General features: G+C 40.0%; 2 protein-coding genes across 2 annotated transcripts; one reads left to right on the top strand and one right to left on the bottom strand.

Annotated features, from left to right (window-relative positions):
• Window positions 1-395: 395 nt before the first annotated feature.
• Window positions 396-5,976, top strand: FFAR4 (free fatty acid receptor 4; the record flags this gene model as incomplete). The annotated part of the gene is made up of 3 exons (XM_082486576.1): window positions 396-926; window positions 1,774-1,902; window positions 5,569-5,976. The coding sequence occupies 3 exons, from the start codon at window positions 396-398 to the stop codon at window positions 5,974-5,976; spliced, it is 1,068 nt and encodes a 355-aa protein (XP_082342702.1).
• A 1,241-nt stretch (window positions 5,977-7,217) lies between these two features.
• RBP4 (retinol binding protein 4) lies at window positions 7,218-14,011 on the bottom strand (the record flags this gene model as incomplete). The annotated part of the gene is made up of 5 exons (XM_082486431.1): window positions 13,874-14,011; window positions 13,089-13,225; window positions 12,823-12,929; window positions 10,971-11,183; window positions 7,218-7,231 (listed from the first exon to the last, which is right to left on the bottom strand). The coding sequence occupies exons 1-5, from the start codon at window positions 14,000-14,002 to the stop codon at window positions 7,218-7,220; spliced, it is 600 nt and encodes a 199-aa protein (XP_082342557.1). The 5' UTR covers window positions 14,003-14,011.
• Between the last annotated feature and the right edge of the window lie 3,468 nt (window positions 14,012-17,479).

The raw sequence follows: 17,479 nt of genomic DNA on the forward strand, positions 1-17,479 counted from the left end.
GCCGGCCCTGGAGGAGGTGGCTGGGCCTGGGCCCCTCGGCATGGAGCTGGCAGCCTGCTGACCCACGCCCTCCCTGGGAAGGCATCAAGCAGCCCCACTCGCCCCTGGCCCCTCGCTGCCTCCCCACGCACGGCGGCCTCGCCTTTGTGTGAGCTGCACCGTGTTTACCCTCCCACTTCCTTGTTCCACTCCGGCACGAAGGCCATAAACCGCCCGGCTGGCACAGCTGAGCCCTCAGCAGCACAAGCAGGAGGAAGAGGAGGGAGGGGGATGGCGGCCAGCCCCCTGCTCCGTGCCGGGAGGGCACCCTGGGTGCCGCCGTGGTGGTTGGGAGCGGAGCCCTTCCCCTAGCCCTCTCAGGCGGTTGGGCCTTCTCATGCCCACTGGCCACCCTCATGCCGGGGTCCTGGGTCGTGCCAGGGGGGAACGTGACCTACTTCCCCTTCTTCTCGGACTTCAGGGGCCACAACATGACGGCCCTGCGCGTCGGCGAGTCGTCCGCCCTGGCCTCCATTTTCCTGCTGGGCTTGGCGGGAAACATCTGGGGCATCTGCCTGCTGGTGCGGCGGCAGCACCGGCTGCGCGCCGCTAACTGCCTCGTCCTCAACCTCTTCTGCGCCGACCTGCTCTTCATCACCGCCATCCCCTTCATCGCCGTCGTGCGCTGGACCGAGTCCTGGGTGCTGGGCGACGTCGTCTGCCACATGCTCTTCTACGTGGTGAGCCTCAGCGGCACCGTCATCATCCTCTCCCTCTCGGCCGTCAGCCTGGAGCGCGTCGTCAGCATCGCCCGGCTGCGCCACGCCGCCCTCCGCCGCCGCAAGGCGCTGGCCGCCGCCCTCCTCCTCATCTGGGGCTTCGCCGCCCTCGCCACCCTCCCGCTCTGCTGCTTCTTCACCGTGGTGCGGCTGCCCGCCGCCGGCGAGGTGAGGGCGAGCGCCGCCGAGGAGGGCCCGCAGGGGCCGGGCCGGGGCGGTGGGCGCCGGGGGAGAGCGGGCGCCGTGAGGCGGGCGCGGGGCCAGACGACGAGGGGGAGCTCGTCCGCCTTCGCCGCCGAGGGGAGACTGCGGGCAGCGCCCTGTGCTCCGGGCAGGTGGTGGCGTCTTGCCCGGGGAGCGCCCGGAGCTCCCACGGCGCCGCAGCCCGGCAGACCCGCGCCCGCTGCCGCCGTGGGCAGCGCTGCCGTCCCTCCCGTCCCGCTCTCCCGGCGGCCCCTCCGGTAGATCGGCTGGGGTTTGAGGTGGTTTTTTTTGGGTTTTTTTTGGTTGGTTTTTTTTTTTTTTTTTTTTTTTTTTTGCGTTCCTTGTGCAGCTCGGAAATCCCCTTTGCAGTAATCTTGCCCCTTGTCGAGGTATCGGCATCCTGGGAGAGCTGCGTGGCTGCCCAGCACATGCGGCAGCCTCGGGACGAAATGGCCATGCACAGATTTTTCTGCCTAGTATTTTGAAATGTGGACAAAAGTGCATCCAACATGACACTCAGATACATGATTAAGTTGAAGGTCTGTAAGTTTCAATTTTCAAGTTGCCGTTAGCATGTGATATAAAACTTATGGCAATATTTAGATTGTGGACAACACATCTATTTGTAGTTGTATGGGCTTTTGAAACCATGAAGGAATACATTAATTGATGCTCTGTTTGAGTAGAAAGTTCTCACAGGCTTGGTTTAGTCTGCAGCCATTTTCTCTGTAGGCATAGAGGGAGATACGGACAACTTTGTAGGAAAAATGACAGTACAATGTTAATTTCCTTCTTTATTATTTGTAAACAGGAGGTTCAGATTTGCACCTTGGTTTGGCCCAGCTTTGCAGGAGAAATAGTTTGGGATGTGACCTTTGCCATTGTTTTCTTTCTAATACCAGGAATAGTCATTGTCATCAGTTATTCCAAAATCTTACAGGTATGTTTTTCCTTTAAATTTTGTTGTAGAACAAAGGGAAATATACAGTAACTCACTAGGCAACAACATTTGTCACTGAATACAAATACACCAAAGGGAATAAACATCATTTGCTCAGTAAATGGTAAGTATGTGATGTAAAATGAGGCACTTCAACCTGTACATAACAGCCTGTACATTTCATCTGAAAATATGCTTGAACAGCACATTGCCAGAAGCCCCACACAAAGTTTGTCTTCATTTATATATTGTATTTAATACACTTCTCCATTCGTCTGCTATTCGTATTTAAAGACTGTCGATCTAAATGCTAAAAGAGTCAAGCATTTGAAATAACTAAAAATTAGATCATGCTTTCTTTGAGCCTAAACCCCAGAGTCACGAGGGATTTGTAAGAAAGCAAAGAGAGGCAGGACTATAAAATATCCATCCCTTGTTAGATCTACTGATTTTCTCCATGTATGTTTAGTACACAGATCTTGTTAGATCACACTTATTCCTCCACAATTTCAAACTTTGTGAACAAAAACTGTAAATTAAACACTCTGCTTCCACTTTCTCTCTGCATGGATGTTGTTTAACTGCTGAAATGTAAGCCAAGATACCAGGCGCCACAGAGTTTTAATCTATATTCTAGCAAGCATGATATGAGTTACCTAAATTCCTTTTAAAACATCTGATTTCGTAGCCCTTCCTCTTCCAACACAGAATGAGAAAGAGCTAGAAATCTTCAAGCTAGGTGCTGCCAACGTCTAGTTTTTTGGAACTGTCCCCAAAAGATTCTTGACTCTGGTATTAGGTAATTAAAATTCTCATACTGTATATAAGGAAAATTATAGGTTTTGGAAAAGAATCTCAAAATACACAGATTATTGAACAGGAAATCAACTGATGATTGGGGCTCTACATGTACTTGCCTATTGATCAGGCTTAAACTCAAAATCATCAGCTCTTAGTTTCTGTACGCTCTATAAGCTTGTTATAACCTTGAGGTAAATGCATTAGGCAAACCTCTCCCAGTGAAGTAAAGCACTTGTCTTTTGCAACCTCGTATTTGCTGTAGGCAAAGAACATACTGTAACTCAGTGGGGAGTCTGAGCCCTTTGAAAGAACTGCAAAAAACTATAGGCCGAGGAATGGCACAGTCCTTGGTCAGAGAGCAGGACAGGGACGGTGTTCCTCTTGTCCTTGCAGACTCCAGATTACAAGAAGTAAATTTAGAAAACACAATGGCACATAGGGAGCTAGGAGCCCAAAAAAGTGTTTGGAATACTGGATTACAAGACAGTCCCATGCTGCCATGCTCACATTTCTTTTCCACTTTGATAAGACAGATGCTAAGATGCGTTACCATTTCTCCTGAACTGAAAAACGAACGAGGCCCATAGCAGGATCCCATCTGTTATAACTGAATCTTCTCTCTCACACAGTTCTCCAGGAAGCAACCAGAACTCAGCTGGAGAATGTCTTAATCCCTGAGTCATTCCCAAGAGCAGATTCACTCTCACTTGGTGAGAAGGCTCTATGGTGCCAGTGCACACAGAGTACAATGCTCACTGCTGCTGGAAGCAGTTCAAAGCATTCAAATAACACAGCACCTATGATGATGAAGATTCACTACAGATATAAGACCTCAAATTTGTTAACAAATATACTCTAGAAATGTATCCTTCACAATTTAATCTGAAACAGTATTATTTTTGCGTAGTACTTCCCAGAACCCTGGCAAAGATAACAGATTAGAAGCCCTGATTTGTAATGAAGTTACTTGGTTTTGCACTGTTCCCCCTGTCAGGCAAGACTTAGATAAGAGGCTAGAACTAGTAAAGACATTCATGTTCTGGAAGTTATGTACTTGTATATACGTGACTTCTAAGTTCCTGGTTCTCAGAGCATGGTCCAGATGCCCACATTAGGTGTCTGGATTCCTTATCCTAGGCAGACCAAAAAGGGATCCAAAACTGCCACCCCATTTCGGTTGAGCACTTCCATAAGACGCAGTTGCATCTTATTTCCTGCAGTCCTGGTGATTCTTGCATTCTTAATTCTAGGCTGTGCAGCTCCAGCAGGAAAGATGGAGGGTACCTATATGGGACAGATACAAAAGAATCTGATGAGGACATTCCGTAGCTGTTTTGAACAGTGGAGGCCGAGGAGGGTAGAGAACTTGGTTTTCCCACTTTTTCCCACTTTAATATTAGAAGTGGATATTATTAGTCCTTTGTATTTTATGAAACCTTCATTCTCACTAAGGCAGGTTAGGTGCTTTCTGAGAACAACTCTTGGATCAGATTGTTTGGAGGAGTTAACCTAGTTTCTGGATCCCAAGTGGGATCAGGCTGGAATAGTTTTACATGTTCAAAACATCAGTTCTCTGCCCCTTTTAAATCAGGGAAGCAGCTAGTGAGACTGCCCCCTTCTCAGGCTCGGCAGCTGCTGAGAAGTCCATTTTTGGATCATGGCTTTTGATTTATACACCTACATTCTGTTGAAATCTTTGGTAGATGTCTAGGTTCTTAATGAATATTTATTTATCATCTATCTGTGTGACAAATTCAGAAAACTGCAGAAAAAATGACCAATTGCTCAATATATATAACTATTTTCAACCTTACCTGAACCAGGAAACTATTAAGTATTACTAGTATTAGAGTTATCCTTCCTTTAGTTATTGCTAAAGGGAAGTGTCACACATAAAAGTAGCAGGAAGAGTCTTACAACTTTTGACTTTCCTACTTAGCCACCAAATTGATCCAGGCTTTTGAAAGTACCCCTTCTTTACCCATGTGGGGGGTAAAATTGCATCTCAATTATTTAGCCTAAATGTTTGCTAAATATTTAATTTTATTTGCCTCAGATGTGTGAATGTAACCGACTTACTGTGCTATGCAAACTTCAGTGAAGACAGGGATACAGAGCATGAGATTTAGAGTTGTCTGCAAGCCATATTCTCCCTGAATGACAGATAATTCACACCCATGAATACTAGATTCCCAAACTACACATAGTCTGGTGTATTATATCAGACAGTACTTTTACAAGACATAGATATTCATAGTGACAAAACGATCCCTAAGATTTCAGGTTAGTTTTTAGGAGGCAATTCTGATTACTGACTGAAAACCTAGAAGTTTACACAAAACACCGTAAAATCCCATTCAAATTTAAAATGTATAATGATATAGTTACTGTAATAAGTTCCTGCTCCTTCTAATACCTACCTTATAATATCAGCATGGCCACAAAAGAATTAGATTGCATTCCGTCTTGTGCATCAACAAGATTGTTAACTATGTTCCAGTTTGCAGTTGTGAAAAAAATCAATGGGTTTATTTAGGTAGAACAAATGAGGTCATAATTTGAAGTTAATGGGATTTCATGAGTCATTAAAGTTCTGGTTTATGATGAAAAGTATTTATGGCTGGTAGAGAGCCATGAGGAGAACAACCAGCTTGACTCATACTGAGGTGAGTTCACAGCTCAGAGGAAAAAAATTGCTAATAAAGTGAGAATGTTTGAAATGGAACCATTGACAAGAAGGAAAAATGGAATTCTGCAATGCCTTTTTTGTAGTCACTTTTCAAAACAGAAGCATCATGTGGCAAGATTTACTTTTGCACTTGTAAAAATGTGTTAATAATTCTTCTTTCACCTCTTTCACTGCAGATTACAAAAGCATCAAGAAGGAGTTTAAATGCTGGTTTAGCCTACTCAGAAAGTCATCAGATTCGTGTTTCCCAGCAAGACTACAAACTATTCCGAGCCCTCTTTTTGCTGATGATCTCTTTCTTTATCATGTGGAGTCCAATTATAATAATAATTTTTTTAATTTTAGTCCAGAAAGACAAACAAGATTTAAATATTTTGCCATCAGTTTTCTTCTGGATAGTGTTATTCACTTTTGCCAACTCGGCTGTCAATCCAATTTTGTATAATGTTGCCCATTTCAGACGTAAATGTCAGGAAATTCTTCTCTGTTGTACAGGGAACCCTGTAAGGCATGGGGCTGGTACAGAAACCACTGTAAGAAGAAGTAACCATGAACAACCAAATTTGTCTTTCATTACCAGATAATTATTTAAAGTTTGAGCTGTGCCACACTTTGGATGTTAATATCTACACTATCCCAGGTTGAATAGGTCACTGTCTTATAGTATTAAATGCCAGAGAAGGGGTAAAAAAGCTAAATCTGTATTTTTAATTCCTGCAGGTAAAATTCTCTTGACTTCACTGGTTTGCCTCACTAAGATTTGGACAATTTAATCCAATGGATTGAATTCTCCACTTACACAGAAATAAATAAGAATATGGCTGTGAACTTGGTGAATGTAAAATAGTTGAAATAAGTACTTACCAGATGAATTAATTTCTATGAGAGTACATTTTCAGTTGGCATAAATGTCATTAACTTTAATGAAGATACAAAGAATCTATATCAAGAGGGCACCTGATCCATTTTTACTCTAATTTCTACTGAGTAAGTGAGATCAATTTTCTAGTGAAAATGTGCATCCTCAGAAAATGTCTGCTCTTTTTTTCAATCCCATTTAAAAAAAGGCACTTAGATAACTGACTGCCTGAACATAGATTTGGGCAGACTAACCGATATCGTGTAGGAAACAAGATGATAAACATGTATTATCATCAAGTGAATGAGCAAGGTGGTTCCATCTCAAATTAAAAATAAGGACATAATGCCTGTTAATTTATAAATAAAGAATAAATAAGTAAATGTTTACTTGTCGTGTGTAAAATAGTTCTTTAAAAAAGATACATTTTTTTTTATATCTTCAATAGTCATATAATAAAGTTAATCAGTGACATATAGGGTCCCTGAAATTCCTTCCTCCATTCTAAAATGATATTGGGAACGATTTCCAGTATTTCCTAGAAAAAAAGATGACATTGTATTTGAAAATAAATTAAAAGTTTTAGAAAGCAAATGCATATATTTTAGTTTTTTTAATTAAAACTCTTTTAGTCAGAAATTGAAACCACTAAAAAAGAAAAGATTAAATTCTTAGTTACTGCCATCTGTCACCAATTCAAAATAGTGCATTAAGGTAATGGTTTACTAATAAAACCAATGTCTACATATGTACAGATGTGCATACAAACAATTTGCATCCCCTGTAATCCAAGTTTATTAAAATCTTTCATTGGTTTATTAACAAGGTGAGCTAGATAGCTCAGATAAATATACTCAAAATCTAAATGAAGCCGTTCGAAAGGTTTTCAAGAGAACACCCGATCAATGTGTTAACTTTACATCCATGGTGCTGTTACATGGCTTCTTTCCATAGTTTTGGATATCCTTAAGAGCAAAATCCTGAAACACACACAAAAAACAAAATTTTGTTTTTCAACCACACTAGACAAAATTAAATGTAAAAACTTTCACCAAATTTAAAATGCAGTCATGTCTGATTTCTTTAAAATGCTCTTAAGTCCAGCAGTCTATTACTTGTAATGATAATGCCAATACCTCGCTCCACAGTTTATAATTCCAAAGAATTTTCAACTCAGAACAAGACAGGAATTCATCCAATCTGTTACACCTGTTCTAAGCATTTTAATACTTTGGCAAACAAGGTACTGGATAGATCAGTGATAAAAGAGTTATTTATTTACTTTAACAACCTTCAAATTATTTGCCTTTTAAAAATTATTAATTTAAGAATGTCTTTCAACAAAACAAGAATCTCCTCACCTCCAAAACGTCTAATGGAAATAGTAAATTACCTGAAGGAATATACCACTCTCTGATTCACAATTTTTGCTTTTAGTAAATGCAAACAGCAGATTCAGCTTTCAGCTCTACTAACATGACATCGTATTGTACTTACAAGTAGTCCCACTGTGATATACGCACTCACATTGCATAACTTAAAGCACTTTGAGCTATTACTCTGAGAGACTAAGCGTATTGTAGCCTGATCCATATTTGGAAAGCAGCTGCCATCAGAAATGCAACGTAAGTTACAACCAAAAAACTCGTAATTTCCTAGGCTTCTCTTTTGCCTTAAAGATCCAGTATACAAAGAACAGATATTTTAGACATTTTTTTCCATCATGGTAAGCTTAGTACATCTATTAGTTCTTTGGGGGGGAACTTAATTTGTGTACAATATTAATTTAAAAAGCTAATGAAAAATCTTTGGGGAAAAAAATACTTCATAGAGTATGCACAATCAATTAGGAACAGATACAAGTCTATTCTTGTAGGACCTATTAACATCAATCAGAATTTTACCACAATAACAACTGAATGCAGTACAGACAATTGAAGTTGGCTTTTTTTTGCTACCAATTCTGTAGGTCTTAATAGCAGAATTAAAACTAAAGTAGCAAGGCTTCCAATCCACACATAAGGAATTTTGGAAGAATTTCTGATATAAAGCTTTCAATAAATGTCTTTTTCAGTTTAGCTCACAATCATTCTTGCATTTCCAAATGTACTTGCTTTGCAGGAACTTTGGCTTAATGACACTGGAGAATTCAGAATCAACTAACACCATGGTAACTACAGGACCTGAGCACAGTAAGGGGAAAATGCAAATTCTTGGCTTTAAGTTTCTTTTTCATTTACAAACATTATGGAACTCACATAGTCTTATCAGACACTGCACTTAACACCTAACATCTGAATATAAATAAGGATAGCAGACAAAGAATATAGCACTTGGTGTGACTTGGTAGATTTGATATTTCTATAACAAATGAGGTAGTATGATCAACTTTTAAATTAAGGTTAGGAAGTCAAAGAATATTTAAGGCTGAACTTTCAAAAGACATTCTGAGTTTTTATTTTTAAATTACACTATTGGTTCTATATTCTGTGAAAAAAACACAAGCACTGTATTATACAGAAGTTCTGAAGTATTTGAAAAAGTTGTATCACAAACTACGAGGAAATGAATATATTCAATTTTTCTTTTTGGTTTATACTTTCTTGCAAAGATTGACAATACATTTATTGCCTTGGAAGCCTCATATAGTGTAGAAATAATAGAAATGCAGATTCAGCCATGTTGAATCAGAACACTACTTGGACTAGCCCAATATCCTGATTTTACAGTTGGATAATACTTTGGGGTTGACAGAAATGCAAGGAACCACCATAACACACACCTCTCAAAGTCACAGCACAACACTTCATCTTAGACTTGATCCAAAACGATCCCTAATCATCTCATTATTTTGTTTTCTCACCTTCAGAAATTTTTATTCTTTCTGTACTTCATTTGAAGAGCAGTGAATGCAGCATTCAAAACAAGAAAGTACCAGCAATTTATATAATGACATTGTTTCTTTTCTATCCTACCATTTATGCAATCATCATTCACAGAAGCCAATTTCATTTGCATTTATGATGTCTCTTAGTCTTGACTGCCTTCAATCTCAACTGTCTTTTACCTTGTCTCCAAATTCTCATTCGGGACAAATTTTTTTGTTGTTGTTGTTGTCAGGCAGTTTTTCCAGGTCACTAATCAGTATTCTAAACACCACCCCCTTAGCAGATCTTTCAGGCAGCTGGTTATCAGCATACCTACTTTACAACATGGCAATATATAACTCTCTGTTTATAGATCAGATGAACAGGTAATAGAGCCACAAGAGCTGACTGTGCTCATCTGTTCTGACTTTCTTTATAATACACAAAAGTTCCTTCAGTCAATCCCAGTTTATTCTAACATGTCATTTAGAAAAGCCTTTAATCTTGATTTACAGATTTCAGTGATGAAGAGCATACAACAACTCTTGGTAAACTGTTCCAAAGGTTAATGACCTTTGGAGTTAAACAAATGGCTATTTATTTCTGCTATGAATGTGTCCAGTTTAAAGTTCCATCCATTTTAATTTATTATTCCTATGTTTGCAAGTCCTTTATTATCCAATTCTCATTGCTTGTGTGGGCAAGCAGAGACTTTGCTCAGGCCAGCCTTTAGCCTCTTTCTGATGAGAAAAGATCACGGTCTTTGAAGTACTCATTAGAGGACACATTTTACAAACTTTCAATCATTTTCTCTGTTCTCCTTTGAAACTTCTAATTCATCCTCAGTACCCTTTCCAGTTATGATTATTGTCCAACATGACATAGCAAGCAGACCTATGCCAAGTACAACAGTCTCATATGAGTCTGTAAATTCATCTTTTGCATCCTTGGTTTATGTGTCTAAGAGTCACATTAATTCTTTCAGCCACAGGATTACATTGGGAGTTCAAATTCAGCTGATTCACCAGTCAAGTGTTCTGTAGACAGCGTGTCTTCCAGAATGCAAGGGCAGGGTAGGGATGGGTACACTACTATTTTACTTGTCCTAAATATTCTGACCTGTCTTCTTCGTTCTTTACTATTCCCCACTCTGGGTGTAATCTTTATCAGTAAGTATATTACATTTTCTTCTAGATCATTGATTAAAGTAGCATAAATTATCATTTGGCCTTTTCTAATATACTTGAGAACAAGTGAGCTAATCTGTATCCTTCCCTGGGTTGCAAGCTCAGTCTGACTATATGATGCAAGATAGGGTCATACTTCCAGTATGAGGGATATGTCCCTCTTCCACAACCCTTTGTGAAACGGTTGGCATGCGGACCTGTGAGAACAGAGATATCCTTTCCAAGACTTCTGTTTTACTCAAAAGCCTTTTATGAAGAATTTTTCAAATAAGTTTTTGAAAATACATTCTATTCCCTTCAACAACTATTTCGTTGAGAAAGTCAGAGTTCTGATTAAAGAGACACAATTTCTCTTTACAGCAACTATGAAGTTTATCCTTACTATGTTTACTCATACTACATTGATTTAATTGTTTTACAACTTCCTCTAATTATTGCTTCAGCTGTTGTGATATGCTATTTAAAAATCTGTACACCTTAGCTCTCCTTCAGATAAGGAAAGTAAAAGTTGGAAATAAATAACTTACAAGCTCTGGCTTTCAAAAGACAATATTACAACCGCTAGGTAAAAGAATTCATGCACTTGCTATTTAATGAGCAAGAGACTCCCAGTGCTTTAGACATTAAACCCTGAAATAAAATTCTTCAGAAAAAAATGTTCTTACCATTATGAACAATAACTCTGTATTTTCTGTCCAAACAGAGGTCTATCTGCCTTTGTCTGACAATTTTCTGTGCCTCTGGAGGCAATCCCTTGGGGTCCCGGGAGAACACAAAGGAATAGCTATCAGCACAAGTGCCATCTTCATTTAGTTGGCGGCAGGAATAATGAAGAGCATACGTATCATAATCTGTGTCCACTACCCAGTGATCATCATCTGGAAGAAACCACGGCAAAGAAGCAAAGGTGTTAGAAACACAAATCAAATCCAGTAAATCTAAAGAGATAGCTGCCATAACTCTGTAAAGAAAATAATACAGTGAAGATTGATATAAATGATAACAGATTAGTTCTTAGTTTATTCCTGTGTCCGATATTTAATTCAATGTTTTGTGGGAAGGTGTTTTGAGCAGTTTTTTTAAAGAAAATAAGCATATGTATCAGGGACAGTGATGGAGAGAAGAGGAAATGATTGGCACCACTGCTTCACCTCTAACACGGGCACAGAACAAGAGCAGCGTGAAGTGCTAATAAATGCCCTGCAAATCCATGCCTGAACATCATTATAAAATGTGGCAACAAACACAAAAAAGAACCATGTATTACAGTAGCAACCATGAAGTACAAAGAAAGTTTTCTTATTTTAACCAAAAAAGGGGAACAGTCAGACAGAAAAGAGTTAAAAAAAAAAAATAGAAAAGCTAAATGTGCTCTTGGTCATGCTAGTCATGCTCCAGATTACTCAAAACCATAACTATTTTCCTACTAGGGATGTTATTTAAATTGTATATTTAAGGAAAAACTTATCATGCAGTTGCTATGTATGTTGGAAGTGTATTTGCTACAAGCTCTATCATAAACCTTCTTCTCAAAACACAGTGACAATTTCCAGGAATCCTTAACTATTTAGCTACGTAATCTGATAATTACCTGGTTACACAGACACCCTGTGCTAACAGAAGTGAACCCTAGGTGTTTGCTGTAAAAAGTGTCATCTCTGCACCTTCCTCTCCTGGAGAAAAAGATCCTCCCTTGCATTATGTCTGGGCTGGTGAAGGCAACACTGTATGTTCTCTTCCCATCTCTCCTGTGGTTGGGGACCACAGTTTTTAGAAAGGTAGAGTCTGGGGTCAGCCAGCAATCTGAAGTATCCATGAAAACATGATTCAGCAGCATGCTGTGAGGAGATTTGACAACAATTCAAAGCAATTGACATCCAAAGCATTCTTTGTAACTGTGTTTTTGGACAGAATGGAGCTCCAATCACTTCCAAATTGCACCTGCTTCTCTTGGAAACAATCCATGGAAATGTCTTGAGCGACAAGTATCTAAATCTCTACTTGACTTAATAAACTAATTTTGCATAGGGTGTGACAGATGATGGGAAAATATGAATCTATATATACTGGATCATATTTGTTTCTTAAAACAGATAAATCTCTACATTTGCAGACATCAGACCAAGCAAAAAAAACAATTGCAAAGTTCTCTTCCCTGCTTGACCAAGTCTGATGTTAGACTTTTCAGAGTTCTGAACTAAAACAAGACTTAAAATACTTCCTCTGCCTTTCATTTCTTTCCAAACTGTGGCCTTTGATTATATTGTTGGGTAACAAACAAAAGAAATACAAAGATATACAAAGGCCTGGTCTTCAGTTGTTTAAAGAAAGCCAACCAGCTGTTTCATATAAAAAATAGTGATTACCTTGTTCACATTAAGGCTTTCCTGTATGACAGTTATTACATGTTTTGAGTGTGTTTAAGAAATCCAACACTACTTTTCCCTTCCCCAGCATGGACATACAGCATAACTAGGTTCCCAAGTAGTTCTGCATCTTCTAAAGCCAAGTACTCACTTCCTTTCTGCAGAAAAGAGGCAACACCCCAGTACTTCATCTTGAACTTGGCAGGATCCTCCGTGTCGGTGAAAGAGCCAATCATGTCAGCACATACATCCCAGTTACTGTAGCCAGAGAGAAAGAAACCATCACATTCAAACCTAACAGCATACATTCAGTGTGACTGTATGACTAGGACAGGGACAGCAGGTAGGATTAGAGCACCAGTAAGTGAAGCAGAAGCTTAGTGAAATGGAACAAGAGGAAGACTGCAAACAACTTACTTGAAGAGTCTGACTCTGCCCTTTGCAGTGGCAGTCATTTGTCCATTGTCATCTACGGTGAACTGGGCTACCACGTTGTCCTGCAGAAACAGCCCCTCAGGATCTTTTTTTGCCATGGCATACCAGGTGCCGCTGTACTGCAAGGAAATAAGAAAGGCTGCAGTTAGATCTAGAAGTATGGAAAATAATACAAACAGACATTAAAAACTAGGGGAGGTGACAGAGGGGAGAACATTAAGATCTTTGACACCATGCCTCAAAATTGTATGTAAGAAGCAAATCTAGCTGTTCCAACAGCATAAACCCAGCAATATGTCCTAGTGCAGCCAGAGTTTGTGAAAGAATCGACATTTTTTTGACATCTTATTTGTATCTGCTGTTCTCCAGTATTTAGAATACAAAATTTGGTGGGAAGAGCATAACAACTGGCAGATATTGACAGATCTACATATAAATGTTTTTTCCTTGCAATGATGTCTGAAAACACCAGAGTATTAATTTTTCATAGAAACAACCGAGTCACTACACTCCTTTTCTGTTCAGACCATACAGTTTGAGACCAGTCCGCTAAACTTCAGTTTCTGCAGTATTCCTTTATCAGATGCATCAGGATCCAGCATCTGTGGAGGTGTGGGCAACATCACATACTTCTGCTGTTTCTCAGTATTGCTGTCTGTGACTGAATGAAAATGTGAACACACTGGTGCTACTGAATGTCAGATTTTGTAGCATGGGAAGAGAAGTTAGGCAAGACATCACAGATCCAGGAGAGAAAGAAGATTTACCCTGGTCTTGTCGAAGTTCTCCTTGACTTTGAAGCTGCCTACTCGACAGTCCCGCTCCGCCGTGGTGCTGCTCAGCAAGGCCAGTGCCAGCAGCAGCAGCCAGGGAAGAGTTCTCTCCATGTGAGCCATCTCGTCCCTGCAGCAACAGCAAACAGAGAGAGAACAGCATCAGAAACAGCCTCTGTCACACAAGTGGGTAAGGGAGAAAGGCTGCCCTGACAGGTCCCCAGGGCATCGTGCAGCTTTCCCTGATGCATGTGCAGTGAAGGCACCCAGTTGTCCCCATCCCACCAAAGCAGCGTCCCTTACAGACAGCACCGGTCCCTGTAGCCTCTTGAGAGCCCAAGCGTTGATAGCAGTGGCGGGGCACCCAGACAGGGAATGCTTTATGTAGTCCTGGGGCTTTCGCAACCCCCTGAGGTACAAAGCCAGCATCGGAGGGGGAGTAGGGAGGCGGGTTGATGCATGCTGCAGGCTTGGGGCCCCTTCACAACAGCCTCTTGCATAACACCCATGGGCTCAGGTGGTCTTTGACCCTGACCTGTAGCCCAGCAGGCGCTAGGAGCAAATGCCTCTCTCTGGTTTTCCTAACCCAAAGGCAGAGCTCACATCTGGGGGAAAGGGTGGGCACATGTGTGGGGAGAACAAAGGAAAAGAGAAGCACCCCATCTTTGCATGGGGGAGAGTAAGTTGCCTCCACCTCCTCCATGATTTTACACACTGCAGTCCAAAGTCCTTCTTTCCCAATGCACTCAACCGATTTACAAGATGCAAACTTGTTTCCTCCACCTCCTCCCCAAATTCCTTTCCTCTCTTCCCCTGATAAACAGTGGCAAACATCATACTTGCAAGTTTCTGCTAACGTTTCTGAAAGCCTGGTCATGCCAGAACCTCTTCAGGTCCTTGTGACTGGTTCCCTCTTGCTTCCCAAAGGCTGGCTTGGGTGCCAAACTGTCTCATGATTAGCTCCCAGGGACAGGAACTGGGGCCCTGCAAATCTTCAGGAAGGCAAAGGAGCACTTTTGTGGGGTACTGCAAAAGTTGTCAGGACATATGTGTGGCTTGCAAATACCCGGGTGCATGTATGCACCACATCTATCCCTTTTGACATCAATTTTAAATCAGAGCTTCCAGAATTTTTATTCTGTTTTTGGAAAACTGTTTTCAGTTATATAAACCATTATTGTTTTCTCCTGTTCAGGCAAGTTTTGCTGCCCCTCAGTCAATATTTGTTCTATAGTTTCAACATCTTTAGGAAGCATTAGAGAAAACCTGTTAATTATTTTCTAGACATGTAACCAGAGCAGGACGGGAATGATTGTTACAAATCACCTACTTTTTTCACCTTCCAATTGTAAAAGAATAAAGGCAGAAGCTTGTTAGTTGAAAGGTCTGTGCTTGTTACTTTAAGAATCAAGTAAAAATGTAATTTAAATATGGAGGTACTGATGTAGTATAAAAGGATCCTTCAACAGTAGCTGATGTACAGAATTAAAACAATTTATTCAGCCTGGCTTTTCCGAGAAATTTACTTCAGCCTTCTATTCCTTTCATACATTCATAAAAATATTAAACTTTTTACTGTTGCTGCCCTTTACAATCTTTTTCATATGTAATGTAAACCGTGGCACAGTCTGTTTGATTTATCTGTTTTTTTTTCTTTCTGTTCTTATTTGTGTTGGACCCTTTTTGCATAGAAAGTACATTTTTCTTCACTTTCTCAAGCATCAAATGCTCACAGCTGTTCCAAGTCTGCTCTGAAGCCTTTGATTACCTGGATAACATCAGACACTAAAAATTCCATTGTGTTTAATATTAAGCTTCTATTTGGAGTAAAGAACATCTTTAACACAGGTAACCAGAAAGGTTGTTGCATATTAATTGTTCTGAAACTTTCAACAGTAGTCTTTCAATAAGCCAACATTTCCATTTTTAAACTGAGATTTTCAAGTTTGCTAATTCCCACACAGACTGAAGAGAAACAGCAATCTATATCCCTCTGGTGGCTTTTAGAACCTTGCTCCAGCCCCTGGAAATGGTGATGCCAGTTATATATATATATGCATTTTTACAAAACTTTTACAGAACACTCACTAGTCTTAATATACGAATTCATACAAAATCAAAATCAACATGGATTTTTTTTGTTCAGTGTCTCACACGACTGATAGTATGAAGAGGAATTATAGCTTAATTTATAACCTTTAAAATCTATTAATTTCTTTAATACCAAAAAACCTAACTATTTCTTTATTCTCTGCCAATTTGTGAAATATTGTTATTTCTCCTAAGTTTGTCCTCTTCAAAAATCTGTATACTGCTTTATATTCCCAGAGAGGTTCTTTCAGGAACAAATCTATTCCTATAAAATTTTGTCAATGATATAATTATCCATGAAAATTCTATTGCAGAGGTTTTCAAAGGAGTCTACAGTCATTCATCCAAAGGAATCAAAACCAGATTAAATTTGACCACCTCTGAAAATCTAGGTCAGTAGTCCCGTTACACTTACTGCATGTTGTCCTCAGCAGTTTTACAGACAGGAGACTGATCCGGGTTTCACTGAAACAAAAATTTATTTCTGTTAATAATTTTTAATAAGATCAGTTCTAAATATGTCCAAGAGCCATCACAGTCTCTTAAATTAATCCGAGGTCATCAACAAAAATAAATCTGAAACATTTAATTTTGTACTAGCCATGGCACAGCATTTTTTCAGTTGTGTGCCTCCACTGACCTCTACAACGTTCAGCAACTCATATCTGGTGGAGGTGCCTGGCAGAGACTGAGTAATTATGACTTTTCATTCATTCAGCTTCTCAAGTCTGGGATCTCTACAAACTCTAGGCAATCACTGTGGATTTGTAGGAGCGCAACTACAGTGTTTCCCAGCCCGATTTCAACAACTGCAGAAGAGGACCTGGGCAAGTCAGAACAAATTGAAGGTTACATAATAAAAGTTTGGCTCTATGTCTCTCCTGGTTTAGCTATACTTCCAACTCTGCCTACCTGAGTCACAGTTTACGTTAACAAAGTCCTTTCACAGATATAGCTAAAGCAATTCTTTGGTTCAATGGCATAAGGTTTTTAGGCAAAAAGGCTCCTCTGTTAAGTCAGTTACGTCTAGATTGGGCTTGTTGGAGGAGGGATAGAAGGTTGCTGGCAGACTAGCACTGTTCTGGCAATTCAAGAGTGAATTTTTTCTCAGTCCTAACAGATCTAGCTATGCCAGCACAACTATGTAAACTCATAAACAGTGTAAACTTTGCCTCAGTTAATCATCATTTGGATAGACTTGGGCTATGGGTTCAGTTGAGAAACAATGCCAGTGAGTGATCCTCATCCAGATCTTTGGAACCTGGATATACTTCTTGCAGGTTTGTACTTCTCATGCTAACAGAAAGTAACAGAATTTGGGCCAGGATTTCAATTGATTCTGAGAGCAATGTGCATAGATCAAGTCAATTGCATCAAATGATTGCTGGCTTCTGGGAAAAGTCAGACAATTAAATATAAAAGAATTATTAAAATATTGATAACACATAAACATGCAAAAAACCTCTAATGTAAAGCATACATTTACAAAACTTGTCCTAAGTTCAACAC

Source organism: Vanellus vanellus (genome assembly GCF_965231255.1).
Source record: "Vanellus vanellus genome assembly, chromosome: 7".
Lineage (NCBI taxonomy): Eukaryota > Metazoa > Chordata > Aves > Charadriiformes > Charadriidae > Vanellus > Vanellus vanellus.